At 34.6% G+C, this 17,346-nt stretch overlaps 2 protein-coding genes across 2 annotated transcripts; both read left to right on the top strand.

The window, feature by feature from the left end:
• The first annotated feature begins 20 nt into the window (after positions 1-20).
• LOC103485447 (uncharacterized) lies at positions 21-10,011 on the top strand. Its single transcript, XM_051082002.1, has 20 exons — positions 21-219; positions 1,204-1,356; positions 1,705-1,880; positions 2,804-2,911; positions 4,601-4,771; positions 4,851-5,414; positions 5,616-5,690; positions 5,768-5,896; positions 6,002-6,076; positions 6,166-6,375; positions 6,605-6,757; positions 6,844-7,058; positions 7,194-7,311; positions 7,431-7,563; positions 8,081-8,282; positions 8,369-8,474; positions 8,557-8,697; positions 8,790-8,915; positions 9,051-9,165; positions 9,272-10,011. Exons 1-20 carry the CDS (start codon positions 21-23, stop codon positions 9,655-9,657), a joined length of 3,555 nt encoding a protein of 1,184 aa, XP_050937959.1. The 3' UTR covers positions 9,658-10,011.
• A 1,882-nt stretch (positions 10,012-11,893) lies between these two features.
• LOC103485448 (L-Ala-D/L-amino acid epimerase-like) lies at positions 11,894-17,339 on the top strand. Its single transcript, XM_008443044.3, has 7 exons — positions 11,894-12,469; positions 13,975-14,085; positions 14,188-14,404; positions 14,478-14,808; positions 14,915-14,976; positions 15,083-15,155; positions 16,749-17,339. The coding sequence occupies exons 1-7, from the start codon at positions 11,975-11,977 to the stop codon at positions 16,768-16,770; spliced, it is 1,311 nt and encodes a 436-aa protein (XP_008441266.1). The 5' UTR covers positions 11,894-11,974; the 3' UTR covers positions 16,771-17,339.
• The last annotated feature ends 7 nt before the right edge of the window (positions 17,340-17,346 follow it).

The following is a 17,346-nucleotide window of genomic DNA, read 5'->3' as shown; positions in this document are numbered from 1 at the left end:
GTTCTGCCAACCCAACTTCCATGGACGTCGAAAGGTCTTCCTTGTGCAATTGCGTGGTTAACTTTTTGCTTGAGGAGAACTATGTCTTGACAGCATTTGAGCTCCTCCACGAGCTTCTTGACGATGGCCGTGATGCCCAGGCCATTCGTCTCAAAGACTTCTTCTCCGATCCTGCTCACTTTCCTCCTGATCAAATCACTCGCTTCAATTCTCTTCGAGGTTCCTTCCGTCTTTCTTTTTCCTCTTTATTTCCGATCTTTCTTTTATGTATTTACTTCTGTTCTGTTTCTTCTATTCACAAATTATGCGAATATGGGTACTAGTTGATTGATTTCTACTACTTTCCATTTTTTTTCAAGCATCTTAAGTTTAGAGCTCCAATTTTTTCTATTGTGCTCAATGGCAATTCCATAGTGTGCATTGATGAAAAACTTTTGTTTTCTTATTATTTGTTTAACCGAATACAAATTGTCACCGAGATCTTCCAGCTTTTGGCTCGAATATCAATGTTTTTAGAGATTGTATATTACCCTTAGACTTGACATTGTAATGTTCTCTCTTTTTTTTTTTGTTTAATAAATGGAGGAAATGAATCATGTATTATGCTATAGGTTGATGCAGAGATTTCGACTGTCTTTTGTTAAGTAAGGTAGTGGATAGATACTAGGGTTGAGATAACTAGTTCAATACCCATGGATGTGGGATAATGTGATAGAACTTAGAAGTTGGCGAAAAATAGCAAGACAGACAGAGGCAGAGAATAAGATGAAACAAATAGTAATTCGATTATGATCTTGGACAGCTTAGAGTTGAGTTAAACTCATATTCCAATGGAGAAATCATCGTAGATCAAAACATTTCTCCCATCGGATTGTGCAGATAAGTTTTTGTTTTGGGTTGTGTAGTTGGAAATAAATGTTGTAATATTTAAGGGTCACCATAAAGAAGAGTTTTAAATTTGAGAAACCATTGAATCTAAAGCTACTTTGGAGCTCAATTTAATTATTATTATTGGTAATTTTAGTTCTTTTTCATTAATCCCAACTAGGGAATCTTTCTGCAATCCCTGCGGCTTTTGGGTTCATAGTCTACCGTTGTATTTTTATTCACCTGCTTTTTCAATGTGTATCAATCATGATACTGACATTTAGTTTTGTTTCTGAAATTAATATCCCTTTGCTTTCTCTTTCCTATTTGGTGCAGTTGCAGACCCTCAAAGTTTGTTGGAGGAGAAAGAAGCAATAGAAGAAAAGTTAGCTATCAGTGAGTATGAGCTGCGGTTAGCTCAAGAAGACATTTCAAAATTGAAGATTGAATTGCAGAAAAAGAATGAGGCCCATTCAGTTGAGTTGAGTGGTAAGTATCTTTTCAGCATTTCTGATTTTGAAGAACTGCTCCCTGAAAGATTAATGGGTTTGGAAATAAGGGAAGAAAGTTCTAGGTAGCAACCATTGATGACCTCACTTGATTTGCTTTCTACAATTGCAACGTCAAAAGGAATTAGGTTTTCAGGGTAATGACAATGCCCTTTTTATCATCTGGGGTGTTTGATACTCTTGTTGACGCCTCAAATCCTTGCTTTACGATTTAAATTATCTGTGTGCAGCGTCTGGATAACGATAGTAGTATTGATTATTTGTTTGGTCAACTCTTATTGGCTATTATCCCATTCCCAAAGTTATTTCTCTGCGTTGATTTTAATAGATTCAAAGGCTGACTCTACCATTAGAGGTCGGCAAGAGGTTCATCTAGAAAAGGGGAATGCCTCCTCTGATTTGGGTCCACTTAAAGACAATGAACGTCAAGATCTTAATTGCGCTGTGAAGGAATATCTGCTTCTAGCAGGTTATCGACTTACTGCAATGACATTTTATGAAGAGGTATACACCATGCAAGATAATGGATTTTTTGTTTTGTTGTCCTATCATCTGTAGACTTTCTTTAGTTGTCGTATCCATCATTTTCCTAAAAGAGGTGTGCCAAGAAACTTTCTTTGGTTCTCATCTGTTAAAATGATAATCCTAATAACTTCAATGGATATGTTATGATGTTTGAGAACATGACTTCTATTGATTCAAGTTGTTCAATGTTAGAGACTACTGGTTTAAGTACAGAGCAAGCAATGTTTGTCTTTCTATTAGGATTATACAAAAGTTTCTTTTAATAGTTTCATTTGAACAATTCGCAATTATGTTATTTTTTCTTTTTTGTTTTTTTTTTCACAATACACACACACACACACTATTAAAGTATTGATAAAATTAAATTTACACTACTCCATCAACTTAAGCTTTTGACTTGAATGAGATTTAATAATGATATTAGAGCTCTAGGTTCTGTGGTTGAACCCTTGTAATACATTTTATTCTCAATTAAGATTGAGTTCTACTTTTTTTGTCCCTACAAATTTGCAAACCCACAAGTGAGTGAGTGTTAAAGTATTTATATAATTAAATTTACTGGAACCCATCAACTTAAACTCTTGGGTTGATGGGTGATTTAACATATATGTATCTGTGCATAGTTATAGCTCATCACTTTGTTGTCATTTTTACAATGAATTCTTTAAATGGCTATTTTTTCGGCATTCATACTCAATCTTCTCTTGTTTTGTTTTGTTTTTTTTTTTTTTTTTTTTTTGTAATAAATAAAAAGTCCTATTTTGATTTTTTTTCAAGACAGAAAAAAGTAGAGTCTGCCTTGAGTGGCTTGTGTTCGCTCGCATATTATGTGCTTCAGATTGTTCATTGATATCCATAACTGTTTTAGATTGTACATTAATGATTAAGCTTTTCCTGTGCAGGTTACAGATCAAGACCTTGATGTTTGGCCTAACTCACCTGCATGTGTATCAGATGCTTTGCGTCACTACTATTATCAATATCTATCCTCCACCACAGAAGCTGCAGAGGTAGTTCCTGTTACAAGTGCAAGTTGCTCTCAAGTTAATTTAAAGACGGTTCTTACAAATATTAAAAACCCGTTTTACTTTTCGCGTTTCTCCATCAAAGCAACGGTTAAAGACTCAAGTTAGATGCTACCAATAAATATTGATATTCCATTGTACTCGAGTATTTCATTCCAACCAAAGAAACCTTGAAATCTAATGGCTAAGGATGTAGCAGGCCTGACTCTTCTACAAGGTTACTATATAAAGCAACCCCAATTTTGGTTGATCAATAAGCTAGTAAAATTGCAAAAAGGCTGATGGATGGCTCTATAGTTAGTAGAAGTGAATAGCATACTGTCACAAAGAGGAATCAAAACTTTTTGTTAGTGACTTAAAATCTATTTCATATTTCTAAGAAAAGACCATAAGCAAGCTTTAGTTGCATAACTTTAACATGTTGCATTGTTTGTTACCTACCAACCATAAAGGATCTTTGGCAGCCAATTAGTGATATCTCTAGGGGACACAACAGGAGATCCAAAATTTTGAGAGAGAAACAGTATCCTCTTCAGTTTCAAATTACGGTGGTTAAAATATAAACAGAAGGTTCGTCAGATGGGAATGTTGAAGAGTTTTTTCAATGGACCATAAAATTCTTTTTACATTCTTAGGATTCTTTCCAGAGAATAAGTTTTGTGGGACGAAAATTCCATTCAAGTGTACTGACTATCAACTTGCAGTGGGCTGGTTTACTAGTCAATGTGCCTAGCTGCCCAACTTCTGGGAAACTCGAACTTTATTTGTGCCTCAACCCTCCTACCGATCTTTACTATCAAGGGGGTCCAATTAGGCTTCTCAAATTTATGACACCAATATCTCCAAGGGGAGGGAGATAGGTCCATTTCTAATTGACAAGATGGCACCCTTTGTCTTCACACACTTTTTCTAGATGAAATTCTTCAAGGCCCTTGTCATATTGTCAGCAACCTCAGCTTGTGATAAGAAGAAAGTGGTAATTATGAGTTTGAGATAAAATTGCATGCGCCTAAGTTAATCTACCTCCTTTTGACAGTAGAAAATTCTTTCCCAGCTAGTTTAATCCTATCTATAACGGATACCCAAAATCTCCTCCTCCACTCTTTGTGCCTTCCCTTGGGCAAGCCTCCTAGACAATTTTCCACCAACAGTCTCTATGCATATTTCCCCCTTGTATACATTGATGGTTCATTTAATTGTCTTGGATAAATTGATAGTTTGAATTTGAACCAATGCTTGTTGAATCCTATGAAATAAAACCTGTTTGTTGAAAATTTTTAAAGAGAGAGAACCAATTTCAAGAATACTACTGTTATTGAAGGAGAACATAATGGCATCATGAACATATTGGCACTGAATAGGAACATCAATTTGTTGCTGCTCCTTCTTGAAGCCAACACCTAGAGTCGGGCATATTTAAGTGCCTCTTGTTGGGTCCACTGCCTTCAACTTTTTAATATTTATCCTCTTTGTACGATTAGCAGGAGCTGGAGCTTTTTTTTTATACATATATGTTTTTTGTACTTCCCATGTCAGATGGGTTTCCTTCCCCCCCAATTAGTATTCGTGAGGTCTGTTTCATTTTAGAAAAAAGAAAAGAAAAGAAAGGAAACGAAAAGAAAGAACTGTTTTCTGAATTGCGGCTTGTATCATTATCATGTATCTGCTTTACAGGAAAAAATTGCAATGATTCGACTGAATGAATCTTTGCTAGAAGCAAACAAGAAATTAAATCATGAAAAGGAAAGCTTGCTAAGAAACAAAGATTTGGCAGATGGTCAGATAGGAGCATTAACAAAGTCTTTAGAAACTATGCAGAAGGAAATTAAAGACAAAGAAAGCCTGGTATATTCCCCTCAATACACTTTGGAGATGCAGCCTATTTTTTCTCCTAATTCATAAAATGACATGTACTTATCTTTAGGTACAAGATTTAAAGAAATCCTGGGAGCACCAGAGAAAGGAACTCAATGACTGTAGAGCTGAAATCACTGCACTAAAAATGCACATTGAGGGTTCTCGTTCTAATTTGTACTCAGTTACTAATGACGTGGATCCTGGCCAACTGCAGTCCTCTGAAACATACAAGGAGGAAATAAAGTTACTGCAAAATGAAATTGAGACTTTAAAAGCAAAATATGTGAATGCTTCGGATCATGTTGAACCAATTGTTACTAAGGAAGTGTCTGAGAAGGCAGAAGACAAAGTTGTTGAGATACATGAAGACATTTTGGCCCATGTCTCAGATGCAAGGAATGCGGTTGTAGATAATGGAGATTCTCGGTCACTAGGTACGCAAACTTCTGGTATCAGCATGAGCAAATCAGAGGAAGTTTTACATGAACTTTCAGTAGTTTCAACAAATAATGATAATTGTATGGAAAATAAAGAAAGCCTCTCCAAACCAAGTGGTCAGCAACTTACAGAAGACAATGTGCTACCTGTGAAAGCAGACAACCCATGTGATGATGAAGCTGTTTTTGGAAAGGTAAACCATCAGTTCCTTACCCAGTTCACATTTGAGTCAGGCTTTTATGGTGCCAACATAGGATTGAGGTGCATATGTTTTCTTCTACTTGGGTCCAGTTGCATTTCTAATGCCTGTCCAAAAATCTTTCACGTTCATTTACTCTCTCTCCATGTCAATCTTTCAAACTTAGATATATGACCTATGATAATTGTTCGACAGGGTTTGGGGACCATTCAGATACTTGCAGATGCGTTGCCGAAGATAGTTCCTTATGTTTTGATCAATCATCGTGAGGTTCTTTTCAGTCTCTCTATGATATATTAAAGATGTCTTATTTCCATATATGATTTAATGTTTGTTTTGACTTTCAGGAGCTTCTTCCCCTTATAATGTGTGCAATTGAACGTCATCCAGATAGTGGCACCAGAGATTCCTTAACTCATACACTGTTTAATTTAATCAAACGTCCAGATGAACAGCAGAGACGTATCATCATGGATGTGGGTGTTTTTTGTGTGTTTTCTCCCTTTTTAATGTCTTCAACTCTGTGTTTTGGAGGTTTCTATTTTATTGTATTCACACCAAAGCTTTTGTCTACTATTTAGGCATGTGTAACCCTTGCTAAGAGTGTTGGAGAGATGAGAACAGAAACAGAGTTACTCCCTCAGTGCTGGGAACAAGTGAGTTTTGCAGTCTACTTCGTGGACAGATTATTTGCACCTTTTGTGAACATTTTGAAGGAATATTTATATTTTCTATTTAATATCAGATAAATCACATGTATGAGGAACGTAGACTACTTGTTGCTCAATCATGTGGAGAGCTAGCAGAATTTGTTCGGCCGGAGATTCGTGATTCACTTATTCTGTCTATTGTACAACAACTGATTGAAGATGCTGCAACTGTTGTGCGGGAGGCTGCTGTTCATAATCTTGCTATTCTGCTTCCTCTCTTTCCAAACACTGACAAATATTACAAGGTCAGCCTCACTAAATATGCTACGAGGCAATCATGGAGAAGAATTCTGACTTGAGAGAATTTGCTACAATGTAAGCTCTAGAACAGGTTGATAACACAAGGTCTGGGGAGTGGAGCTGTTTCCCCTTGCCATAGATAGGATGACTCATAAGAGGGGAAAAAAGAAAGTATTAGGATACAAGTGTTTTTTTTTCTATAGACGTATAATACTTAATTTTGTTTTTCAACAGGTAGAGGAGATGATGTTCCAGCTGATATGTGATCCGGCTGGTGTGGTTGTGGAAACTTCAATGAAGGAACTGGTTCCTGCAGTTATAAAGTGGGGAAACAAATTAGACCACGTCTTAAGAGTATTAATGTCTCATATTTTGAGCTCTGCTCAGGTGTGCTTTTATCTCATCATCTCCACTGTCTGTGTTGGGAACTTTATCCGTTGTCACTAATTTATCTGCTCAACTTTGACTTGAAGCGGTGCCCACCTCTTTCGGGTGTTGAAGGGTCAGTGGAGTCTCATCTTCGTGCTTTAGGTGAGCGTGAACGCTGGAATGTTGATGTCTTACTAAAAATGCTGTCAGAGTTGCTTCCGTTTGTACACCAAAAAGCAATAGAAACTTGCCCATTTTCTTCTGTAACGCAAGCAACTGGAACCATGATCTCTACTTCTGTGCTTGAATTGTATGCAGGGTAAATTCTTCTATTTTCTCGTTACAGTTTTTCATCACTTTCTACACATCTGGAATATGACCCTTTGTCAATTTACCACTAATATTTTGCAAATGAAGTTCACATCAGTTTGACTCTTGTGTGCTACTGGTTTAGGGGTTGCATTGAATGGCCAGCATTTGAATGGATTCATGTAGACTGCCTTCCTGATTTAATACAGCTGGCCTGTTTTTTACCTCAGAAAGAAGACAACTTGAGAAATCGAATTACCAAGGTGCTTCATCATTCTCTACGCCATTCTTTAACTTCAGTTTTGTTTTTGGTGCGTCACCCTCTTTCTCTAATCTTCTTTTCCATTTTTTTTTTTTTTTTTTTTTTTTTGGGACTATGCAGTTTCTTTTGGCCGTATCTGAATGTTTTGGCAATCCTTATTTGACACACATAATGCTGCCTGTATTCTTGGTAGCAGTTGGGGAAAGTGCAGATTTGGGGTTTTTCCCTTCAACTATCCATTCAAGAATTAAAGGTAAATAATCAAATACATCATGTTATTGCTGGCAAAAAATATTACTTGGGTACTTTGTTGACTGAATTAAGTTTGACCCTCAAGGTTTAATTTTAGGGCTATTTTCATTGTCTTTCGTGGTCTATCACAAGGTAGATTGTGATATTTTGCTATATTTTGTTGATATTTTTAGAAATTTTGTCATTTAAAATAATTTTCCTTAATTTTATCAAAATTAAATTGAAATTTAATCGGTGGTGAAATTAATATTTTCCATAATTTGAATTTCCAATTTGGACATTTTTATAATTGGATTTTGGGTATTTTGTTGATTGAATTCCCTATGATTTATTGGTTTGAATTTTGTTTTAAGGAGGTATTGATTGATGTCACCCTTTTTAAGCTTAAAGCTCAATTTTTAAGGTCAATATTGACTTAAAATTCAAAAAAGTTCCCCCAATAGTATTGCTTATTTGGCATAATTTATGCAAATTATTTCTTGTATTGTCTTATTATGGTGATGGTTTATTTGTTGAAGGTCTTAAACCGAAAACCATTTTGGGCGAAAGACTTGCCACAATTTGTGTTTTGCCACTTCTTCTAGCTGGTGTTTTGGGTGCTCCTAGTAAGGAGGAAGAGTTGGTGCATTTTTTGAGGAAACTATTAGTTGAAGGGACTAAGGAGGAGAGTCATTCAGTGAATCGATATACTGAAATTGTAGATGCAGTCCGGTTCTTTTGGTGTGTATCTAACTAAATACATGTATATATATATATATATATATATTTTGTAGTGTTCTCTACTGAGGTTTCTTTCCATTGTACAGCACATTCGAACAGCACCATGGAATGATTTTTAATATTCTATGGGAGATGGTTGTCAGCTCTCACATAAGCATGAAGATCAGTGCCGCCAATCTGCTAAAAGTTATTGTAAGCTTAACTGTTCCGTAATTACCATCTGTTTAATTTCCACTCCATATTGAAAGCTATATCAAATATAATTTATTTCTAGGTACCTTACACTGATTCAAAAGTTGCGTCTACTCACATTTTGCCTGCTCTCATTACTTTGGGATCAGACCCGAACTTGAATGTGAAGTACGCAAGCATAGATGCTTTTGGAGCTGTTGCACAACATTTCAAGAATGACATTGTATGTAGCTTTGCTTAGCTAAACTTCACTATAATGTTAGACTTCTAGAGCACTAAGAGGTGTGGCTGATTTGACTCTTTTAACTCTCTTAGATAGTGGAGAAGATAAGGGTTCAAATGGATGCTTTTCTCGAAGACGGATCTCATGAGGCTACTATAGCTGTGATCCGTGCATTGGTGGTGGCTGTACCTCTTACAACAGAAAGACTTAGAGATTATATCCTTGGCCGTCGTTCTAATTACTACGAGCATGTAGGACTGTTTTAGTTGACTAATAAGATGGCATATTACTTTATGGACATTATCGTATATATTCAGATCATGTAGTCTACTTGTTACTTTAACATGTTACATCTTCTATCCAAGATCTTTCAACTCTCAGCCGCACCACCTACGTCAAGTGCATTGATGCGTCGCCATGAGAGAGCTGATGCATTTTGTGAGGCGATCCGTGCTTTGGATGCTACAGGTTTGTTTCATTTTGTGATCACATTGGGTGTTCAAACATGCCTTCTTTAGTAGTGAAAACTTCCACAATATAGTCACATACAATTGTTATATGATGCTTGTCTCAGACCTATCGCCAACCAGCATACGAGAGTTGTTCCTTCCTACCATACAAAACCTTTTAAGGGATTTAGATGCTCTGGATCCAGCACACAAGGAAGCTCTTGAAATCATAATGAAGGAGAGATCAGGAGGAACATTTGAAACCATCAGTAAGGTGATGGGTGCACATCTCGGAATTGCGTCCTCGGTTACCAATTTCTTTGGTGTTGATGGTGGGATATTGGGAAAGAAAGAAAGTCTGGAGCCAATTCCAAGCGAACCAGTTGAGCCACCAAATCCGACACCGCCGCCACCAGCTGAGGACACTAGGTTCAGACGAATCATGCGAGGAAGTTTCACCGACATGCTCCGTGGCAAAGTAAAAAGTCAGGACGATTCTCAGAGTCTATGATATTGGAGACTTCTTGCAAGAGCATCCATTCAGGCATGTGTTATTCTTTTCCTTTCTCAGTATAGTCTAGCTAAAACCTGTTCTCTTTTTTTTTGGTCTAATTACATAAAATGAGAATACCATGTCTAATAAGGTTACATTCTTTCATTAAATTATAATTTTTTTTTTTTTTACCTTATCTCACTTTTGTATCTTACTTCCAATAGTGAAAGAAAAAGAAAAGGAAGTATAATATCCTAATAGCTAATGTTTCCTTACATTACGTATTTGTAAAACGAAAATACTCTTTGTATAATTGAGGTTCTTTCTATTGTCACTCTTTGTATAATTGAGGTTCTTTCTATTGTCTTGTAATCACCTCTTTTCCCTTCGTATGTCAACTTGCTACACTTTTGTTACTTTAATGCTGACAAATTATTTATAATGTCGGTTTTCAATGCCCTTGTTTAGATAGTTACAAATGTAACAATTAAATTCAAATTCTTAACATATATAGCAATGTTTTAAAAAAATATTACAAATATAGCATAATTTGTCAAAAGCTTATCAATGATAGAAGTCTATAACCGATAAACCACAAAAGTCTATCAGCAATAGTAGATTTTGCTATATTTACAATTTTTTTAAATAAATGTTTGTTGTATACTTAATTATTCTTCCTAAAATTGTTACTCGTTATAATTATCTATTTTTCTTTTTTTATTCGGTAATTAAGTTGACTTGGTAACATGGCCATGGGTTTGTTCTCGATTTTGCCCATTTAGACTTGGTTGCAAATGAAATCCTTTTGTTTATAGCTATCGATAGTTTAGCTCTATTGTAACTTATATATACCTAAAGACTAAAAAGTCTCGAGTTCAAAATTTTCATCCTTTTTGTACTTAAACAAAATCGTATGGTTTATATGCTATATAGTATAAAAAAGAATTAATTAATAGAGTTTTGGTTGATGAAAAGATAAATATAGCGTATGTAAATAGCACAATCATTATTCTTAGGACTAGTTTTGCTATTTCTCTACTTCATATTACAAGCTTATCTTTTTCTATTTTAAAGGTGAAAATGAATAGGTTTTTTCCTTCCAAATTTAAATGTTTTCAACATCATCAAGCTTTTCTCAAGAAAAAAAGAAATCCATTGTTGTTTCAGTTACATTTTTATGTTTCCTTGTGATTTTATAAAACGAATATTACCAACTGGATATCTTAAATTTCTTATCCATCGATGTTTGTTTGAAGATGAAAATTAATAAAAAGTAATATAATGAGAATCAATCTCGGCATTTGGCTTTCGAGACCAAAAGTCAACTTGCATTTTTGTTCAGTGGATTGTAAACGCATGTTTAAATTAAGTTTTTTAGGTTTAATTTGTTATATTAAATTCATCCTGCTCAGATAGTTTTCAATTCAAAATTCTTATCAAGATTTCATCATCATTTTTGCTTTGCTTTCGATTTTTCATATATCCCAATTCTTTTTAGATTTCTAACAACTTGATTACATCCTAATCATAGTTCTTCTAACCAAAACGAATATAAAGCGAAAAACAAATTAAAGTAGATATTTTTTTTCAATAAGATAATAAATAGTTTTAAAGTAATAGCAATTGAATTAAAAACAGACATTTAAAATATTTTTTTGGGGCTAAGGTTAAAGATATTAATTATTTATATCAATTCACACTCTTCTCAAAATTTTATTCTAACAAATTGACACATACTAGGTACAACTTACAATTTGTGTCAATTACACTATAAAATGTAAACTTATAGAAATATCATTTTACAAAATGGACTATTATAATAAATGCAATAACAAATTTCAAAGATAATTTTACCTAAAACTCTAAAATGGGTTAGTTTATGAAAGTTTACAAGTTTGACTTTCACAATTACAACAATCATGAGATATAAATGGATAGTTTACGTTGGTTTGGTTGTCATTGTAAAACTCATAGTCAAGTTGGGAGGACAAGGAAGAAAATTAAAAGAGGAAAGAAACAGTTTCTTTGTAAAATTTGTAGTTGAACCGGACAGAAAAAGAGGAAGAAAGATATGAACGAATCGTTTAAGATTTTGATTGTCCTTAAAATAGTATAAAGAGGATAATGGTACAAATTTACTTGTTTACAAAACGTTGAATTCACGTGTTTAATATTAGGCGAAAGCGACAATGGGATCCTCTCATCATTAGACCGAACGACACATTGGTTGGTTTGCAAATCCAATACTAAAAATGTCACTAAATCTGCTCCCTCCAACTTCCCACACCACAAAAATCCTGACTCTATCAATAATCATTGGCCACTCTCACAATCCATGGCTTCTTCACTTCTTTCAGCCGCTCTTCTCCCTTCTTCTTCCTTTGGTCTCCACCTCCGCATTCCCAGAACCACTTCTTCCAAGCTCCGAATCCTTTCCATCCATGCCACCAATGTCGAGCTAATTGCAGATCCACCTACCCCTTCTTCCCAAAGGCTAAGTTTTGGCTTCCAAAATGTGGCGGATACTTTTTGGGTCAATGTACAGCGGGCTGAGGGTAGGCCATTGAGTATTGGGCTTAATTCCCCATTGCATTTTGGGAACTCCAAGCTTGAAACTCTGGACAATGTTGCTATGAGAGTTGAACTTAGTAATGGTTGTGTTGGTTGGGGGGAAGTTCAAGTGCTTCCTTCTGTTACTGACGTTAGTCTTGAAATGGCTCTTGCTAAGGCTCAGGAGGTTTGCAACTTCCTCCGTCGTACTCCGCCGGCCACTCTGAGTTCGGTGTTTAATGATGTTACTGGCCTCCTTTCCCCTCGAGAGTTCGCTCCGGTGAGTCAAAGTTTTGCTCAAACCTTTCCTTGTGAATTTACTTATTTGTGGGAATATTATTGGCTTTGATCTCATCATTATTTCACAACAATAGCCTTCTTTTACAAATGAGTTTCACTGCAAATTGCATTTACTTATTTGTAGATCCTATTTTACTTTTGAGCTAAGTTAACACATTATTTCATTATCTTTCTCTTGAAACTAACTATATAACACTTCAAAGATTATGAGTATAACATAGTTGATTCAGAATCACAAATACCGACACAAGACATAGGTACGACACTACATGGATACAATCACAAGTACATGTTAATTAAAATGTACATTTTAAAAAACAAAGTAAATGAATTTGATACATTTACATGCTGAAGGAAAGCTTAATTTGATATGTTTCGCAATCAATTATTTTTTATTATTGTCATATATTTGTTTTTTTAGTCTACTCAACAAATGTTACGTGGATGTCAAACACATTTGTGTTGTACTAACAAGTGTCCGATATGTGACCAACAAACATCCGACATGAACATGCTAGCCAATTTAAAGTGTGTATGTGACGTAGTTAAAATCTGGATCCCAACCCCATGTGTTATATAGTTACATTTTAGCTTCAATCACCAGTAGGCCAACCCATGGTCATGGTAGTTCAAAATTTGACCCTTTTGACAAAGCATGATGCTTTGAACTTTGACGGGGTCTTTGTACAAATGAGTTTTTTTTGTAATGAGATATGAATGTAGCCCATATTAGTTAAGAAATTGGCCAATTATTTTTAGTGTTTTTTCATTCCATAATTGAAAAAGTTTCAATTTAATGTATCATGCAGTTAACGAATTTCAATTATGCCCTTTCCAATCATCAATGTTAAAATTGTTTGGTAATAAACTTTTATGTTATGATTCTAAGTTATTTGGTAGAAATTTAAAAAAGTATTAGGTCCACTCATTCATACAGATTTTTTTTGGCTTTTCCCCTCCTATTACTCGATTCATCTTATAAACGTCTACAACTTAAAAAGTACCATGTCATGTATGCTTTATCATTGACCAAATTTAACATTCACCAATAGGTAATAATTGAAAATGTGAAATTGTTACCATAGGAGCAGGAACTAAAATATCCAATTTTCCTTAGAAATATAAAACATTCTAGGACATAACCAAGGATATCTCCAATAAAATGTGATCTTTGATAGAAACAAAAGCAAAGTTATACTCACTTGAGTTTGAAGTGAAAAGTATCTTTCCATTGTTGTCACTTGGCTATCACTATACATGTGCATTTGCTTCAAGGACTCCTTAAACTTTATATTGATCTTGTCTTCAATGCGGACAAAAGCATTTGGAAATCAAGATTCCTTGCAATGTTTCAACTTCAAGTGCTAATACAGTCAGTAATAGACTTTACTTTTAGTTTGGTGATAAATTGCCCTTAGCTTTAAATATTGACTCAAGTTACTATGGTATTAAGAGCAACTCTTTGACGGTTTCTGTATTCTAAAGATCAGGGCTGGGGTAGAGATGGCACTGATTGATGCAGTTGCAAATAGCATCAATGTTCCACTCTGGAGATTATTTGGTGGCGTGACAAGTACATTAACAACCGGAATAACAGTTGAGTTCAATAAACTTTTGTGCTATAATGTATTGTTTTTGCTTGATTCTTCAATAAGAAATTTCATATTCCACTCTTCTTTGTAAAATTTGATTCTGCAGGTCCCAATTCTTTCCCCAGAGGAGGCCTCAATCTTGGCTTCAAAGTTTTGCAATCAAGGATTTGAAACTCTTAAGCTTGTTGTTGGGAAAAACTTTGCTGCAGAAATTGCAGCTATTGAGGCCATTCATGCAGCTCAGCCCTGCTGCTCGTTCATGTTTGATGCAAATGAAGGATACACACCCGACGAAGCAATTAAGTTTCTTGAGAAATTGAAGGGTAATAATTTGCCAAGATACAAAACGATCCAACAGTATGTAAAAAGTGTCTTAAATGGCTATTCTAATGGCAGATGTGGGAATAGTGCCTCTTGTTTTTGAGCAACCTGTAGACAGAGATGACTGGAAAGGTCTTCAAGAAGTCAGTAACGTCGCTAGAATGCATGGGATACCTGTTGCTGTGGATGAGAGTTGTCGGAGCTTGACAGATGTTTGTAAGATAATCGACGAAAATCTTGTGGATGCCATAAACATCAAGTTGCCCAAATTTGGAGTCCTTGGAGCTCTTGAAATAATAAATCTAGCAAGAAAATCAGGCTTGATTCTTATGGTTGACAGCATGGCCGAGACGAGACTCGGAACCGGCTTTGCAGGCCATTTGGCTGCTGGAGTTGGTTGCTTCAAGTACTTTTTCACGACTTTTTTCATCACCATTTGGTTTAAGCCATTGCAAAGAGTAACAACGTTTAGTATTTCATGGTTTCGATGAAGTTTGTTATCCAAATTGCAGGTACATTGTTCTTGATACACCACTTTTATTAGCAGAAGACCCTGTTGTTGGAGGTTATGAAGGTAAACATTATAAAACCTTTGATAACCGAAATGAACTCTCTTGTTTTACAACAATGGCTCCCTAAGTCTAAGCTCGATTTTGTGATGTTGTTTTGTCCTCAACTAGCTTCTGGTGCTGTTTACAAGTTCAATAATGCTAGAGGACAAGGAGGCTTCTTGAATTGGAATCTTCTTCCCTGGTGAGATAATATGTTGTAATGTTTTCTTTCTATATCATCTATTTCAGTCTTATTGGCGGTCACTGCCTTGTTTAAATCCATTTGAATATGGTGGATTGTTAAACTAAGTATGCTTCTTCTTAAGCCCCTTTGGTAACCACTTACATCTTATGAAATTATGCCTAAAACTGCTCCTTCTACCTCTAAACTTCGTTTTTTATTTACTTTTTTACCCATTTTTAAAGAAAACCAAACCAAAATTTGAAAACTAAGAAAAGTAGTTTTTAAAAACTTATTTTTATTTTTAGAATTGGGTTAAGAATTCAACTCTTTTACTAAAAAAAGATTCAAACTATGGCAAAAAATTGAGAGGAAATAAACTTAATTTTCAAAAATAAAAACAAAAAACTAAAATCCCATTTGTTAACCATTTCATTTTTTTTTTTAGTTTTTTAAAATTAAACTTATTTCCTCTTATATTCTTAAAATAGCATGTATTACTTTTAAGTACCAGAATTGAAATCTTACTCAAATTCTAAAAACAAAAACAAGTTTTAAAAAACCATTTTTTTTTAATTTCAAATAATTGTTTGGTTTTAAAAATACTCTTAAAATATAGCCAACAAATGGTTATCATATGAAACGAATGAATGGAAGTGAGATTTGTATGTTTAATTTTAAAAAATAAAAGGGTGAAGACCAAATTGTTAACCAAGGAGACCTTAGTAAACCAACCAAAGGGGTGTACACCACGTTATATATGTTTGCATTTTTTATTTTCCTCTAATTTGAGACATTATATTTAGTCTAACACAACCATTTTATTTGGTATTAAGACCCTTTCTTCCTCTATTCACGTGTAAAGGAACAAAAACTTGTATTTAGAGAACAAACAAACATGCACCACTTGTTATAAATATATATAGAGAGAGAATCTACTTTTCGCTCAATGATCTAACTTTAACAACTAAAATTGCTATAAAATGGTGTTCCCATTTCCTCACACCATAAAGCGATAACGAAAAAAAAAAGACTTACTGAAAACTAAAACCAAGAAAAACATTACGATTATTTTCTTTATGTGCATTGTTGTGGTGGGATCACTACAATTCTCTACGGCAGACACGGCCGCTAACATAAGCTCTGAACTTGAGGCCAAATATATGGATGTTTATAACCAAGTATCCAAATTAGTGCCTCAAATCAGATCATGTATAGAAACATGCGAAAAAGCATGCATGACAAAAGGTGGTGCAAATACTTCGTGTCATGATACATGCAAAGATGATTGCATGAAAAAGTTTGCTGGTATTTTCTTGAATCTCCTGAGGAATGTTTGTTTTTTTTGTCAAGACAATAATTAAATTTTTTTTGTGGTCAATTTTACTTGGGGGAAAAATTTAACCCTTACTATTGAAATTAGTGAGTTTTGTAAAATTTGCGTTTCTAACTTTAATAGTTTTGATGTTAGAATTTGAAGGGATGATGAAGTTGAATTTTAGAATGAAAACTCATACGAAAAATTTAAGGAAAACTTAATTGTTTATTCTTTCTAACATATTGTTTTTTTTTTTTTGGTTAATTAATTTGATTTCTTATGTGTTTGTTTTGCAGCGCAAGTCAAAGACCCAACTAAACATTGATAATTGACCATGAAATTATTAATGGCTGATTCGTTTTAAACTAAATTTGTTCCAATTTCCTTATTAAAATCACTCAATCATCGAAAATATGTAAATGTATTTCTAGCTTGATTTTTTGCAACTTTAGAAGCATTAGTGTAATAAAAGGAAAAGGGAATAAAGGCTTACAAACATAAACAAGAAACAGAGGGCTGGGGGAATATCTATATTTGATTACAGTCTAGCACAAACTAACAACTGCCCCATTAAGTTTTTTCATTTCAAAGAGTTTATAGATCTGAAAATACCTACCAGCTTGGAAAAGCCATGAATTTGAATCCTCCCCCTTGTACACTGACATCTCCACCTTCTTAAATTTACTTTGACTCGTTTCTTCTTCCTCCAGCTTTTCCTTGGCTGTCGACTTCAATGATACATCTAATCGTTGTGAAATTCCTTCCCTTTAATTTCAATTGCAAAGTTGTTCTCGTGTCGATGAAGATTCTCCTTCACGTTTTGACACCAATTCAATAGTTCTTTTTGCAAACATCTTCTGATTCTTCTCGAACTATCGTCGTTGTTCCTCAACT

The sequence above is a fragment of the Cucumis melo genome, chromosome 3 (assembly GCF_025177605.1).
Source record: "Cucumis melo cultivar AY chromosome 3, USDA_Cmelo_AY_1.0, whole genome shotgun sequence".
Lineage (NCBI taxonomy): Eukaryota > Viridiplantae > Streptophyta > Magnoliopsida > Cucurbitales > Cucurbitaceae > Cucumis > Cucumis melo.
The sequence above is the reverse complement of the archived record's forward strand: the minus strand, read 5'-3'. Positions and strand labels throughout refer to the sequence as shown.